A 17,822-nucleotide genomic window follows, 5' to 3' on the forward strand; every position below is an offset into this window, starting at 1 on the left:
AACTGTGACTACATCTCACAATTGAAAGTTTATAAATATATATCATAGTTTTTACTTAATTTCTAGTAATTGTGGTGTATTGTGAATATGATATATCTCACAATTATATTACTCGCTTATATATTACTCACTTAATATCTTTAAATGTCACACAGCTGTATATCACACAATGTTACTTTTAGTTTTCATTTTAAACTTTCTTTCACATTTTTTTGGGAAATGGGCTTCCATACTTTTTTTTGCCAAACATCAACATTTCAAGACAACACAGAGACTTTTTTAACTGATGTGTTGCTGTAATGGTGTTAAGATTGTATGTGTTTGTCTTTGATGGTAGTGTGGTGATGAATGAGTTTGATGCTGTTACCAATTGGAAATCTTCTTAACGCAGAGTGTGAATGGATTAGCATTGAGCTCCTGCAGTCAACCCTCTGGGAGCAAACGCAAGTCATTACCCGCAGTTACAACCCCAAAATTATTCCTGGACGGTCTTAGTGACGTGATTACAGGGCGAAGAGAGAGACTGTGCGTCCATTAGAGTGAGAGTCACCAGCGCCAGAGTCACCATCTTCATTTCAACCGTATAATTATCTGTTCGCCAAGTCCCTGAACCGTGACCAATAGCAGTGCGCGAAATGCACTGCATTTATTTCGCCCGTTTATTACAGTGCAAATTTTAGTGTAATCCCTCTGGTAAACTGAAGCAATTGTGCTATATCCAACCTGTTGGTCTCTAGTACTGATAGGTATGGGCAGGATCACAGCATGTCATTCATGTAGTTAAATGAACTCAGTTAACAGCTGATTAATAATATAAATTGTTACAATTCAATCATGTAATAACTGTAATCAGCTGCTAATTATTGGTGGGCTGCAGTATACAGTGTGTTCATGGCTGATGACAGACTAGAACTTTTTCTAGTCTAGTGGATTTTGAAGTCCACTAATTAGATCACGCTGCGAAAGGGCAGACCCACTATGATTTTCAATTAGGGTTGCATTAAAAAAACCCAAGGTGTAATGTCACTGAGAGACTGTAGTGTCCAGACTCCAGAGATGACTGGAGATTACATGAATTCACGATAATGAGATTCATCCCACCCACGCTATGAGTTTACTCACTGACCAGTATGCAGTAACACAACAAACTATCTAAAACTAAAGCCCGCTGTTTCATCAGCTCAGCTGCAACATGCTTTTATGCGTATCAAGAACATATCTGGTGCAAATGCCAGTGAGAATTATTTTGGTTATAGAGTACCATTCTAAAGTTGCTAGTGTGTAAGATTTTTAAAAAACAGTTTTTAAAAGAAGTCTCTTATGCTCACCAATGCTGCATCTATTTGATAAAAAATACAGTAAAAACAGTAACATCGCTTAATGTCTTTGTGGAAATCATCATACTTTTCTGAAGACTCCTTTTTTGTAACATTACTGTAATTTGTTATACATTTAATATTTTTTTGTGTATATATATATACATTTATTTTACAAATACAAATATATATATATTTTGTGTGTATATATATATATATATATATATATTGTGTGTATATATATATACACACACACACACACTACCGTTCAAAAGTTTGGGGTCAGTAATATTTTTAATATTTTTAAAAGAAGTATCTTCTGCTCACCAAGGCTGCATTTATTTTATAAAAAAAAAAAAAAACACAGTAATATTGTGAAATATTATGACAATTTAAAATGACTGTTTTCTATTTTAATATATTTTAAACTTTAATTTATTTCTGTGATCAAAGCTGAATTTTCAGCATCATTACTCCAGTCTTCAGCATCACATGATGCTCAAGAAACATTCATTATTATTATCAATGTTGAAAACAGTTGTGTACAATTTTTTTTCAAAATTCTTTGATGAATAGAAAGTTCAAAAGAACAGCATTTATTTAAAATAGAATATTTTCTAACATTATAAATGTCTTTACTGTAACTTTTGATCAGTTTAACTCATCCTTGATGAATAAAAGTATTGATTTATTTTATTTATTTCCCCCAAAAATAAAATTAAAATTCTTACTGACCCCAAACTTTTGAACGGTAGTGTTTAATGTTACAAAAGCTTTAGATTTCAGATAAATGCTGTTCTTTTGAACTTTCTATTCATCAAAGAAGTAAAAAAAATAAAATAATTGTACACAACTGTTTTCAACATTGATAATAATAATGAATGTTTCTTGAGCATCAAATCATCATATTAGAATGATTTCTGAAGGATCATGTGACACTGAAGACTGGAGTAATGATGCTGAAAATCTAGCTTTGATCACAGGAATAAATTACGCTTTACTGTATATTCACATAGAAAACAGCTGTTTTAAATTGGAATAATATTTCACAATATTACTTTTTTGTTTTTATTTTTAATCCAATAAATGCAGCCTTGTTGAGCAGAAGATACTTCTTTTAAAAACATTAAAAATCGTACTGACCCCAAACTTTTGAACGGTAGTGTGTATGTATATATATGTACATACATGTATACATACACACACACACACACACACACACACACACACACACACACACACACACACACACACACACACACACACACACACACACACACACACACACACACACACACACACACACACACACACACACACACATATATATATATACTGTACATACATACATACATACATGCACACACACACACACACGCACGCACACACACACACACACACACACACACACACACACACACATATATATATTTATATATATATATACTGTACATACATACATACATACATACATACACACGCACACGCACACACACACACACACACACACACACACACACACACACACACACACACACACACACACACACACACACACACACACACACACACACACACACACACACACACACACATATATATATATATACATACATACACACACACACACACACACACACACACACACACACATATATAAAGAAGTCATTGTGGTCAATTTTGGTTCTCAGTAATAAGTATAGTATTTAGTTTCTTTTAAGGATATTAAATATATATTATATATTTGAATTAAGCTTTTTCTTTAAACCTAATGGCAAAATGTATTTTTGTCTTCAAAGCTAATTGCAATCAATCAGCATAAACATTCGCCATGTGAAACTTTTCAGTCAAGTGTGCCCATGGAATTTGAATTGAGTAATTTCCAGCTCTGGATAAGTATATTTGCATTTCCAGACTATCCCCCCTATTCAGTTTTCTAAAAATGTATCATACAAGCAGAGTTTTAATCATAACATAACTGAATGAATTTAAGGCGTACATTTTCATTACGCATTTTCATTTCTTCTCATCATGTAAGCATGTTATCACTTTGGGAAAATCAATTAAAAATATATTTAAAATTAAACGTATGACTGTAGCCTACTATATACCAAATATAATGCTGTATAAACCATTTATGTTAAATATGTTCTGAAAAATCTACAGAGAGGTTTTGGAGTTGAAATCGATTATGTATAGGGACCCTGTATATGTATAATGTATATATGTACAGGCTTCACAGAAAGCATTATTACATATACATTTATTCAGCAAACATCACAGCAATGCAGTTATGCCTTTACATTTTGCCCCTTTTTGGTCCTATAATTTCTTCATTTGTCCTGCGTGTAATCTGAGTTTGTCCTCACCTTGAATTTAGCACCTCTGGTTGTTTCGTAAGTATTATTAGCACTATTGTACAATGTCTGACCTGCTCACAGCATCTGTGCAACATGTTAAACATCAGGCAATGTCTTCTCAGCAGGAGAGGGTTATCATTATTAGCAATTAGTCTACAAGGTTAATTAAAGCACACCAAATCACCTCTTAGCAGGAGCAGGAAATGGTGTACTTGACCGAAAGCCAGCTATTGTAATTTTGCCTATTGAATAATAATTTTGAGGAGGTTAGAGGTAGTTGTGTGTGCAGCTGTCTTGTCTTGTTCGTACATGCCTGTGTTCATCTCGGCCCCTATTTTTGTTTTATTGTCATCTTAGTGTACTTCTACATTTCAGATATTGCATTTTAAAACACAAGCAACCGCCTCAGTTCCGTCCACGCCGCACCTTCACTTAGTTGTGCAAAAAAATGCTGAGGGATGGTGGTTTTTTTGTTTCCATCTGTGTTCTTTCATTTAGGAAATATGAATTACTTGCCCACTCAAGTGCCTCGTCAGATTGGTCTGGCCACTGCCGTCGAGGGCTGGTACCAGAACAGCTGACATGGCTAGAAAAGTTGGCTGGTAATCTAGCGGGCCTGCCCACTGGAGCTAACAGATGATTTGATCCCTCGCCACACTTGGCTGTTTTTTCTTTCCTCCATCTCTTCTTTGTGGGGGAGAGGGGCTGGATTGTGATGGAGTGTTCTGTACCCAGCTCCTGTCACTCCAGCCAAGGCTCCGCCCCCATCCACCCGGTCGGACGAATATTCAAACATCAGCATTCCATTAATCACACTCCATCAGTGGTAATGAGGCCGCTTGCTTTCTCCTGCACAAGACTGAACAGCAACTTGCATTTGAGCTCGACACAGTCAAACACAAGGCTTTATACACTGAAACACCAGTAAATTAGAACAGATTGAGAATAATTTAAGATCTTGTCTTTATTTACTCATCCTCATGCCATTCCAAACTGATATGACTTTTATGCTTTTGTGGAAGTTAAACAGATGTATTGCAAAGTCTATTGGCTGCTCTTCCAATATGGGGATTGTCAAGCTCCAAGAATTACAAAAATGCACAATAAAAGTGGTTTATATTCAAGGTCTTCTGTAGTCATATGATAGCTTTATGTGAGGACTAGACTTGTTCTTGTTCTGTATAGCTCTCAAATCCTATTTTTGGAGTGTGAACCACTGCTGTAATTCGATTAGTACATTTAATATTAATCATATCAATAGTAAACAGCATTAATTAGTCAAGATATTTGGCATCAGCACTGGTCTAATACAAAAAAAAAATATGAATGCATTTTATATAAAGTCTTGATTTAATTTCATAAATTCTGTGCATCACACATTATGTTGCCTAGACATTGTTCGGAAACAAAAAGAAGTCCTTTTACAGTTCCAGGTTAAAAAATATGTGCAAATAAATAAATAAATAAATAAATGACATAAAATGAAATATTGAAATAAAATGAAATAATGAAATACAATAAAATGATGAAATGAAATACTGAAATAAAATGAAATTCATAAAATGAAAATAAAAGAAATAAAAATGAAATAATGAAATAAAATAAAATGATGAAATTAAATGAAATAATGAAATTAATAAAATAAAAATTATACAACATTAAATGAAATAATTAATACATTAAAATGATTAAAAAAAAAAAACATTAATTTAAATTTTGATATGAGCAATTCTTCAAAAAAATATATTTGTGTGTTCCACAGCATAAAGGTTTAGAACTGCATGAGAGTGAGTAAAGGATGACAGAATTTAAATTTTTCTGTGAACTATGCTTTTATATTCTATTTAACCCAGAGCATTCCTTGATTTGATTAACAAGAATTAAAAATGGTTTGTTTAACTAACTTACTACTAACTAACTGTGCACAAACTAAATGTGTGCCATTGCAGCAGAGACCAATAGGAAGTCATTCTGATGGAATGAGCTACTATCCTATAGTGTGCTTGTCCGCAATCCCCGTCCTCTCCTTTATCCAGTGTGGATTCCTCTGCTTAATGGACCTTTGCAATTTGCATCTGTCAGTGAGGAGAATGCCCATGGGTAGAGTGTGTGGAGGAGAGAGAGAGAGCGAGAGAGCGAGAGAGAGTTGCTGCTTTACTTAAGAATGATCTCTGAGGGCTATGAGAGGCCTGACACACTCTACTAGCTCTCCACAGCGGACAGGAGAGAAAGAAAAACAACTCACTGTTAGCGTGTGTGTTGAAATAGGATACATGAAGCTGTTGAAGAGGTCTAGGCAATTGCAGAGAACTCTAGACATTAGAGGGGAGATAAAGGGGGGAAAATAATAGAGAAGAAGATTAAGAAAAAGTGTTGACGATCAGGATACCAGGCACAGTGTCAAGTGAAGGAGCCAATCTCTCTTCCTCTCTGTCTTTGAACTGACCTGCCAGCCTACTTAGATCTTAACATCACTTCCTGTCAGCCGGTCTCTTTAATCGCCCGCAAGAAAATCGAAAGCTTAGTTATGAGGAGGAAGAGGAAAACTCAATTTGTTGTTACTTAGAAGTATTGGTTTGGCTCTGGTGTTTGGAGTTTATACACCATTTCGAATTTTTAATGTTTGGGAAATCTGATTGTTGGTGTGTATTCTTGTTGCTGTCTGTTATTAAAGGGGACATATCGTGGAAAACAGGAAATAAAAGATTTCGATATACTGTGTAAACAGACACGGTCACAAGGCAGGGCATCAAGACTTTATTAAAAATCATATTTAAATATTCTGGTCCATCAGGAATCATCATGGATGTAAATAATATAATGTAATGTAATGTAATATAATATAATATAATGTAATGTAATATAATATAATATAATATAATATAATATAATATATATATATATATATATATATATATATATATATATTATTGTAACACTTTGCAATCATTTATAATTAAATTCTACATATAGATTTTTACCATTTCAGGTTGTATAAAATCACATTAATTAATCAAATTCTCCCATAGATGATAACATTCATTTGTGATTATTTAGTAACAGTGTCCGATACACAGCTGACTTTTTGACTCCATAAGGAGAGAGAGGAGTTTCATTTGTCCTTAGTAATCCTCATAATGTGCAATAAATCTTGGGCCTCCTGTCCTTAGATCTGTATTTGGAATTTTCTTCATTGATAAATGTAGGACGCAGTCCATGCCGAGCAGCCGTGCCTTTAGAAGATGGACGGTGTGTGTTCAAGAGAGAGGAGGGGTGGTCATTTCAGAATGTAGATCAGTTTGACAGAGTATCTTCCTGCTAACGTTACTAACAGTGAATGAAATGCTCCAGGAGATGTTACATTAAGCTCGCAAAAAGAAAAAGAAAAAGAAACGCCACTGGGGAGGGGGGAACTCTCGCCATTTGTCTTGTCAGTGACTTCATATTATTTTCTTGCCATTTTCAGTCTATCAGGTTTTTCTTTTTCCGCAGGTCTTTTTCCATGTTGCCTCTTTCCTCTCATGAATTTACCCTTTCCTTTATCAGTTTTCTCCCTCTCTCTCTCTCTCTCTCTCTCTCTGCAGTGATCGAGGCCATGGCTCCCATCAGGTTAAACAGATGGGGGCTTCCTGAGGTGGACCTAGAGAGCATGCAGACTAGTGAGCCGTGGGTGTTCGCTGGGGGCGATGTGGCCGGTCTGGCCAATACCACAGTAGAAGCAGTCAATGATGGGAAACAGGCCTCCTGGCACATGCACACATACTTACAGGTACTTTTCAGGAAAGAAGTTAAAGGAATAATGCACCCAAAAATGAAATTTGTCACCTATGTGATGTACCAAATGTTTTGCACAATACCTGACCTGCTGTTTTGCATATAGTGAAAAACCCTGAAAAATAAACCATAAAAGCATTGGGACCTCCATATGACTCATACACTATAAACCAAGTCTTCAGAAGCCATATGTTTTTGCGTCTCGAAAATATGAAAATATTCCTTTACGCTGTAGCTCTCGAATCTCATTTGCTCTTGTGTTCAAATGTGCTGTAATTGGTCATTCTAGAAATTTGAAATTTTCTTCTAGAATGATCATTTTTATCAAGCTTGTATATTTAAGTTCAGTAATTTCACTTAAATGACAATTCATAGGTAATTTTCATTGCAATTTAAGTGAAATTACTGAACTTAAATATACAAGCTTGATAAAAAATTATCATTCTAGAAGAAAATTTCACATGGCACTTAGAGGCTTTTGCATCTGAACTCTTCATATATATCACACGTTTTTGGAACGCCATGAGGATAAGTAAAAGATAACTATGTATTTTTAAGCAAAATAACCCTTTAAGATGAGGTTATCCAAGATACACACATAATAATTAGGTAATAATGGCATTTATAATAATTTGCTGTCCCTGCTGTGAGATGTCATGTCAGCTGCCCAAATGACAATATTTTGTGATCTGGCACCGTAAACACACACCCAAGTTCATTTCCTCGACACATTCACATTTGAAAACACTTGCTTTTGTGCTGATGAGACCGAAACAGATGTTGCCCTGATTATGTCCCGTGTTAAGATCACAAAACCCAATGGAAAAGGAGGATTTGGAGTGCTGATTAATTATGTAGATGAGAGCTTTACATGCGCTCTACAAAGAGTGAGCTGTGACACCGCTGGATACAAAAGCCTCTCAATATGAGTATGTTTATGAGTAATCAGAGCACAATAAGGAATAAATTAGCATTATAGCGGGCGGTAGGACAATGGTCTTCCTGTGGCTTCAGAGCCGCTCGCCGGGGCCACACAGCGAGAACGCTGTTCCGCACAGGATTATTCCGTAAATCTCACCTCAGAGGCACTGGCAATGCGCACTTGTTCGGCTTAATTAGTTTGCTACTAGCAAAGTAACTGTGGAGAGTGAAGGAGGGAGGTCAGGGAGGGAGAGAGAGCACTTCGGATTGTCCCGTTAGCTGAGCCAGATCAGCCTGGGCTCCTGAGAGGGGCTTACAGGGGCCCCCTGCCTGTCAAACACACACACACACACACACACACACACACACACATGCAGACTGAGACCCTGCAGAGACAGCAGTAGCTGTTCATGCTGCTAAACCCATCAAACCCATGCACCAATAAAACCATCAGAATCCAGGCAGAAATTAAAGAGCCATGACATGTATAATGTAATTATGGAGATATATGTGACAAAACACTGACTGTTTGCATGACTATATGACAGTTTACTCATGGGCAGATGCAAAAGGAGGCCGCGCATCAGGGAGTGTTTTGCTTTTTTTCCATTGCAGATTACTTTAAATTGAACTTGTTTACATTACACACATTCCTTGTCATATTGTACATAGTCTCAGAATCGGACTTCAAGCACAAAAATTGGGAAACACTTTGGGAGTTTCAAAGTCGTCATCCGATTGGTTGAATTCTGAGAAGGACGTGTCTTATTAGACTTAATAGAGACTATTTTTTTTTAATTAAAGTTGATGAAAAATAACCAACACTAATAAGCGCTTGTTTTCACATATAAGACTATGGACAACTTTTTGACATTGGTAAAAACATATTTAATTTGACCAGAATCTTGAAGCCATTGGAAATCTGACCTCTACCATATTAGCACTAAATTCTAAGTAAATGGTCTGTCTAATGTCTCGTTGAGTGCTCTTAGACGCAAGGGGTGATACTCCTGAAGGTATTTGACCTCAATATGGGGGAATCTCACGGTTAAGTGCAGCTCTTCTCCAGCGGTGGTGGGTCAGTGAGGGGTTAATAGTCTGTCCATGTCTGTGGCCAGAGCAAAGCAGAGATAACTGTTTATTTGCTGATGAAATTACCATGTGTAGTGTTCGAGTGAAGGCAACAGATTGCGTTGTTGTTTTTTACGGTAATGGACCGCAGCTGAGGGAACGAATAGAGTCATTTGCAGAAAGATTGCAAGATTAATATAAGAACAGCTCTCAGATCAGTTTAAAACAAGTCCCACCTGAGAGCTCTGAGGTGTGTTCATTAACTTGTCCCTGGGCATTTAATATTACTCATGTTTTTATATACGTTTCACGTGTTTCTCAATAAAATAAACTCGATTTGTGTTTCCTGAAGGAAATAAAAGTGCTTTCAAATAGAAAAATGGTAGTGTTAGCTGAGTTTTTAGCCTTTGTTTCAGTTATCTTGCTGTTGCTGACTGTCAATGGTCAAAAACATGCAAGGAATACAGTGACCGCTCACTTTTTCAGAGACCTTGTATTTTTAATATAAATTTTTTCCAAAGGGATTTAAAAAAAATTTTCATCAAAGAGTCATAAGCCATGTACCAAGCTACATCACAACATTACAAACTTTAATTAAAAAAATAAATAAATAGACAATTAATCTTTGCAGAATCAATTTATACAAAGTAATGTAGTTTTTCCATTCTGGAATTCTGCTTTTGAACATGATTATTTACAAAAAAAATTTGAAATAATGTGTGCTGATAGCTTCAACAAATGCATATACCATTGATTAACAACCTCTGAGCTTACAGTAGGTCTGACTTTAAAGGTTTATAAGTTATCCTTAAAAGCCAATTGCCGTATTGAGAAAATAAATGTACATTTTTATTTCCGGAACCTGTTGCCTTTTATTCACTATGCAAATAGATTTGAGAAAGAACCCATCTTAAGTCAGGACCATTATGATATCTTCTTATTCATCTTAAATGTATTACATAAAATATACAAGCACCCTAGCTCACCTAAGAATGAAATATGAATTTATTCGATATGTTGAATTGACAAAAACAAACAAAAAAACTGATATAAATGTATAAGAAAAATGATTCACATGAATCATGCACTACAGTATATTCAGCTTCTTCTGAAGTCATACAACAGCTTTGTGTGACCAACAGATTGAAATATAGGTTGTGATTCCCTGAAAATCACCCTAGTTTTTATTGATTCATGAGTCATCAAGCAGTGAATCATTCTTTAAAGTCAAAACTGTTCAGGGAATCATTTGATTCAGTTCACATAACTGCTGTGAATGATTCATTAATGAATCAGTTTGTAAGTTGAACTCACTGATTCAATGATCCGGTCACTGTGGTGAACAGACCACTGAAGGGTATAGCAAAGTACATTTTGGTCTGTTTATCTATCACACAAACCTATCATATTTAAAAGTCATATCAATTACTTTTATGATCATTTTATGGTGCTTTTTGAAGCTTGATAGTTTTGGTCCAGTTTCTTTATTGCATGTAAAAAGCAACTAACACAGTCTTCAGACCTTTTCTTTACGTGTTCCTCAGAAAAAAAGATTCTTTGTTTTGGAACGACATGACGGTGAGTGAATGTGACAGAATTTTTGATGTGCAAATCACTCCTCAAAATGATCATTTTGTTCTTAAATCGTAGAGGCTAATTACGTTAAGTGCTTCTGAAAAAAGAAAAATCAATAGCATATCATCTGCCAAAGATCTATCTGGTGTACAAAGTGTTTGACAACTCCAGCACATCCGTCAGGGCCCGAGTGAGTTCAGGAACGTCCCTCGGCAGTGTTTGTCTCGGGGAGAGAGAGGAAGATAGCGAGAGAAACATCCCGTGACGAGGACTCTCTGTGGAGGATGTGGGCTGTCATGTTCCTGCTCTCATTTTCTCTTCACTTGACACCCCCTCGTTCATTATGCGGCTGTGACATCACCACAAGGGCAATCATACGTGTTTGATAAACGTGAGGCTCATTAGAGAGAGAGCTGATGTATGACTGCTGTTTGCTGCTTTTGTGCCACGATGTGAGTAGATAAACAAAGCTGCTCACAAACACACTCAGCAATCTCACACGATCATTGTAGCCTTAAATGCACACGTGTGGCAGACCGCAACACCAGAGTAACCTTCAGAAACGTGCATTCAGAACGACCGTGAGCTTTCCGCTGGGAACTCAGAGCGGCCAATTTTGTCTCCTCATAAAGTAGGAAAATGCCTTTGAAGTCTTACACGTGTGCTGTGATTGTTTGTCGTTACAGTCCATCTTCGGGCAGGCGGTCAGCGGTTCGCCCCAGCTGCCCCTCTTCTACTCGCCCATAGACGCGGTGGACATCAGCGTGAAGATGTGCGGAATCACGTTCCCCAACCCGTTCGGGCTGGCCAGCGCTCCACCCACCACCAGCGCCGCCATGATCCGCAGGGCCTTCCAGCAGGGTTGGGGTTTCGCCCTCACCAAAACGTTTTCATTGGACAAGGTACTTAGCAAGAACTGCACACATAATGCTAATCAATCTATAGTGGTTTTTCGTTTTATATTTTCGTTATATATTTATAAGAGCCGCAGAATTAAATCTTATTGCTTAGAGGTTGCTTTTTCATACATCAGGGTTTTCTAACTCTTAACGCCAAGAACTGGATACCACAAGATATGACAATCCCCATTAGTTGGTATATATGTAACATTTCTATATGTATGGAAATTGTCATATTCATTTTTTGGAGAGTAATTAAAAAAAAATATATATATATTTAAATATATGTTCATTTTGTCGTGTTTCAGGCTCTCTGACGGCTGATGGATTCCAGTTTGAAACAGTATTCTTTAATAATATAGTAATTTAGTTATATTTATATACAATTAAAGTATTTATATACTAGTATAGCTTTTTTTTTTAATTAGCATTTTTAATTTTAATGAGTTAATTTGCTTTTTATATATTTCGTTTAAGATTTATTTTAGTTTTAGTCATTTTAGTATCAACTTATTTTAATTCAGTTTGTTGTCAAGTTTTTCATGTAATATTTTTATTTTATTTTATTTCAGCTTTTAATTCACAAAAACAATTGTTATTAGTTTTAGTAATAACAACACTAGTTTGAAAATATTTGCCTCAGGAAATTTAATTGTGTTCTAATTTAAAATTTTAAGTACTGACATTGTCTTTGATGTTTCTTCTCAGATTCTTTTGGAGAAATAAAAATGAACACAGATCAAATAATTGATGACAGAATAAGAGCGTTGATCTGTAGCATTAAGGTGAACATGAAACAGCATTCACTATTTTTGTACCCTTTTTATATTTGTTATAATATTTCCATTTGAAACAGCATATTAAATGAGAAACTAATGTAGGAATGTTTGTCAAGGCATTAACAAAGGTAACTTTTAACTTCAGTGTTAAACAGAAAATCAGATCATTTGGTCTTGGAAGAAATTGATAAGCATTGTTTGATTTCATATTGCTTTGAATATTCAAAAGCTCATATTTTTTATTTTATTTGCAGGCTGCAATGTCTTGACAAATCTGAGCCCTGATTTGAGATCTCTTCTGAAACTTTAGAGGAGATACGTGATATTACAGACAAATCTTAAAAGCATGATAAAAGCATTTGCACTCCATTTAATCACATTTAGAAACATCATGAGAGATCTCGTTCGTGTTCTTGCTTTCCTTCGTGTTTCATCCGATCTCTCAGGTAACAATTTTAGTATTATTTTTATGAGACTTTCATTAAATTTAATTAAAGAACAGTTAACAGACGAATCTGTCGAGAGAAAGGTGATATGACACCGTGACAGATGTTATTCTCACCTCCGTCTTTATTCTGTGCTTAAAGCTATTTAAGTGTGATTATGAATTGTTTTGAATATTGTTACTAAAATGAACATGAACTCAAACAGTTTTAATTATTATTACTTTTATTTTTCTATGTTATAGACTCAAACTTATAATTGAAAAATAAAATACAGTTGCAATTCATAAACTCATTTTTATTAACTTTAAATATTCTCTTTTATTAGCAATGTCAGTATTAATCAGGAACATATGTTTGTTCTGTGTTGGCTGCCTTCCACTCATTAGCAGCACTAGGGATATTAAAAGAAAATAAATAAATGCAAAAAAAAAAAAACAAGATTAAAAATAAAAAGCAAGCAGTCAAACCCATGATAGATATCACTATAGTAACGGAGCGAGTTCCATATGCTACTGACAGGAGGCAGAAGCGGGGAAGATCGAGTCAAATTGTTTATTCCGACCCATGGTCCTCGGCACTCGGCTGATTTCAGACAGTGAGGGACAGCATGTGAAGTGTGTAAATGATGTTTCTCCTGCTCTGATGTGTGAGTGAGTGATGTAGCTGTTCCTCTTTTATAGACGCCTGTCACCTGCCTCCATTTCTGCTTTTATAAACTGTGCGCCGGCCCTTCAGAAAAGGTCAGCTTTTTATTTCCAGAGACAAACGGAGGTGGGAGGGAAGAGGTGTCTCGAAACGTTACAATAGAAGCTGGATATTGCGCCGGCGTCGGTTTACCTTGGGAGCTCGGTGCACCATCTGGATATTTTGCTTAAGATCGCATTATCTTCCCGCTCTGAAAACCTTCTTTCTTGCCTGAAAGAGGAAGTGGACGGCTGTTGGTCGCCCGCAAAGTTGTCTGTGCGAACTTCCTTGCTCAAATGGATCCCCCACACCCAAACCCCCGCCACATTCTCTTCCGAGTCCTGCTTCACTCTTGACATTTGTAGATGCCAGATTGGGCTGTAATATACTGTTGCATCCATCGCCCGCCAGCATATGCCGAAATACCACCTGATATCTCTGTAAACAGAAATCATATTATTCTTTATTGTGTGCTCAGTGGGGAAGATTGTAAGGGGGCTTTTCTTTGGGGAAAAAAGATAAAGAAGTTCTTAATGTCAATACGAATGAACAGCCGCTACGCCGCTATCACCCGCCTTAAACACAGGGGATTTCTCTTTTTTTAATATCCTGTGCTTTTTTATTTATTTTTTATCGGTGGCCCCCCTATCGCAACATTACCGGCTTATGCTATTGATAGAATTTGAGATGCTCAGAGGATTGTCTACAAATATGAGAATCTTCACGCTTCTGGCTCTCATCGTTTGTGCTCGGCGTCGCTAATTAGCTTGCTAGCGTGCTAGACCGGTGGAGAACTGCCTAACAAAGCTCTGTGACCGTTAATTAGGATTAATGAACTGTATGGCATATGAAAGCGTGTTGTTTTCTTGCTACTCGCTTGAAAAAGAGGGCAAAGGATGTTGTCTTCCTCACGACCAGTTGGCCCTACATCCATTTTTCACGAGCCACTTTTTTTGTAGTTGAATGCATCACACCAATTACAGGACTGTTAGATATGTGATTGATACATTTGGTCTAATTATGGAATGAGAGAAGGATTCGTAGGCTACCTCCAGGGCCGAGGCCGGGATACAAAGGCAACTGAGCCCAATTAGCTTTTTGACTGGTCAAGTCTGGTTAAGTCACACCTGTAATTGGAGCTAACCTGATTAACAGCACACCAAACGAGGCCTGTAGGTGCCAGTTTTAGCTTGGCTTACATACTCGTGCACTAGTAGTTGGTCTTCCTTTGTGTCTTTCACGTGAGAAGAATAAGGAATGATTGCTGTTGACCCGCCAGACTTCCGCCCACCACAGAAAGCTCTTAAACTCTTTAACTTTATCTTACGAAACTTTCTCTGCACATCAGTCTATTCTTGAACATGCCTTCTCACCTCAGCGTAGGAGGATTTAGTGGGCAAATCTGAATGAAGTAAATATGAAGACGTATTAAGACGGATTCTCAACTTTTTAACCGCAGTTGAAACAAAAGAAATTGCATGGGGAAGCCGGCCCATTTGTGGGCGCACACACACACACGCACACACACACATTTACTGTACGTCTCAGATCGAGGTTTTTAATTTAATGAGAAATGTTGGATGAAGCTCCATGGTAACACAGATGAAGTGTGATGTGTCCCATCACTCCACCGCACACACTGTTCACTTTCTCTCTCAGCATCTACAGAATGGCTTTATAAGTCTCTCTGCTAATTAGCGACCAGGATTTAATCAACTGCAGCATTTTTTATCAAGAACGAAAAGGTTAAAGGTCACGAACCTCACGCGCGCATTCACAATACACACGTCCACACCCTCTTACGGTTTGAGTGTTTAATAGGTAGCGCTGGTAATGTGTAACTCTGTAAATGAGTGTTTCGTGTGCTAAAGGGCTACAGGTCTCAGGGTGGGATAATGAGATATTCCGTTGGTTTTGTTCTCATCAAGCGTGTATCTCACTGCTTAGACTCAGTCTGCTGTGAAAGGGACTTGATTTTTATTTATTTACATACTATATTTGTTCCTTTTCTGACATGGATCCGCCATGTATGATTGATTGTAAGGAGAAACCGGTTTAGTTGGGTTGGTGTAAAATAAAACAAATTCTGTATCTGAAAAGTAAACCCATTTTATTGTTGTAATGTCCAGTAAACAAATCCAGTCATATGTATATATGGATGGATGCACTATTTATATTTATTTGATTTCACATTGACTTTAAACTAGAATTTCAATATTGAAACGGCACTATTGAAGAGCATTTATTTATTTATTTTTTTGCTTGATTAAACGCAGAAAGGTTCATATAAATGTGTTAAATGAAGAGAAAAGAAACATGTCTATTAATTTTGCTGCACTAGTACTAAGGAGAGCTGTTTCAGTTCCTTTAGAGCGCTCGCTGTAGCTGGAGATTGGCACAACCCAGCATGCACTGTATTCAGGCTCATTTCCATTTCACACCAGCAGGAGAGAATTCTGGGATGGGGTCCCTTGAGAGTATTTGGAAGTGACACAGCCATTTCTGCACTTCCAGCTCTGTGACAGAGTTAAAGCGGAGAGATGGATAGCCTCCCGTAGCTGCATGCTGGCCTGCTGTGAAGAAGAGAGAGAGAGAGAGAGAGAGAGAGGCTAGCACAACTCTATTGAGGGTACACACACACACACGCACGCTTAACAAACCTAATTAATGTTGCTTGATAAGGATGATACCGAAATATAGTGTGCATGATGGTCATATAATGCAGATATATTTCATCATATAATTTAACGTGGCAAATAAGATGTAGACAAATTTGTTTTTTTCTTTCAAATATTTGAGAACAGAACATGTATACAATTAGATAGAATGGCAGATTTCTTTTACTTACTACAATTAATGCAGATAATCTCAAAATGATCAAACATGGGCGGATACTGTACATTGATCTATCACCATATCATCAGGTATGATTTTTCATTTGGCAAACAAATGTAAAATATATTTTTTTATTTCATTTTCAATATATTTTTTAAAAATAATGTATAAACATTTAAATTCTGTAAAAAAGAAAAATGAAAAATGTCATAGGCAGAATGACAAATGTCTTTTAATTAATTATGACAGCACTTCCCCGCTATTGACGGAATTTTCCAGCAAATTCATGTTTTCACTTTTATACGGTAGGGGGCGCTATCGCACATCTTCTGAAAGAGTACAGAATCTCTGGATCAAAACACTCGCAAAGAAGAAGCAGAAATAAGCGATAGAAGCATTGCTTGCGCACATGTAAACTAACGCAATCATCAATATTAAACAGCATATATATCAAAACTGCCTAACATTGCCGAATGAAATGTCGACCCAGCAAGAGGTATAGGACTGAAGCTTTGGAGGTGTTGATGGCCTAGAATCTCTGTTTTGTGAAAATTATCAAAAATGCTGGCGCTGGCGCTGGCGCTGGCTGGCAACTTAAAAAAAAAAAATCCCGGCAAAAAAACGCTTAAGCAGTCTCCTAGAAACAACCTAGCAACCACAAAGCAACACTTTAAAAACCTCTCAGAACACCTTAGCATCCACATAACAACGTTCTGGCATCATTCAAGAAATGTAAAAAAAATCTAGTTCAGGCTTCATAATATCTGCTTTCTTTGAGACATGACGCTATTCAGTCATGTTCTATATAGTTGTTTTGCTAAAGTGGTTGTTGACGAGAGGTTTTTGACCGAGAACTACCTCACGATTGCTTTCTAAAATGTTTCATTATTGTCCTCACGCCCCCTGTTTAATCACAGATCGTTCCCCTCAGGGAAAACATCCCGAAGAAGCTTTTGTAATGCAGAGGAGCCGTCTGCGGCGACGGAGGACAGACCGTCCCCATCTCGCACATACCTCCCGCTTAACTAACATGTGTCTTTCCACGTACCTCTCTCATCAGGCGTGATTACGCTGTGCCTCTGTGCAGTTGGCGCGCATTAGGGGAGGGGATGAGAAAATAAACAACTAAGGTGTTTTTCGACTCTGGAATCAGCATTGGAAA

The 17,822-nt window shown here is 36.8% G+C and overlaps 1 protein-coding gene across 1 annotated transcript in view; it reads left to right on the forward strand.

Annotated features, from left to right (window-relative positions):
- dpyda (dihydropyrimidine dehydrogenase a) overlaps positions 1 to 17,822 on the forward strand; it is a 177,253-nt gene that overhangs the window by 69,402 nt on the left and 90,029 nt on the right. The window contains exons 12-13 of the mRNA XM_082183654.1: positions 7,261 to 7,445; positions 11,704 to 11,919. Of these exons, the coding sequence (XP_082039780.1) occupies positions 7,261 to 7,445; positions 11,704 to 11,919 (401 nt within the window). The remainder of the gene's footprint in view (positions 1 to 7,260; positions 7,446 to 11,703; positions 11,920 to 17,822) is intronic.

Source organism: Leuciscus leuciscus (genome assembly GCF_965113295.1).
Source record: "Leuciscus leuciscus genome assembly, chromosome: 11".
NCBI classification, from domain to species: domain Eukaryota; kingdom Metazoa; phylum Chordata; class Actinopteri; order Cypriniformes; family Leuciscidae; genus Leuciscus; species Leuciscus leuciscus.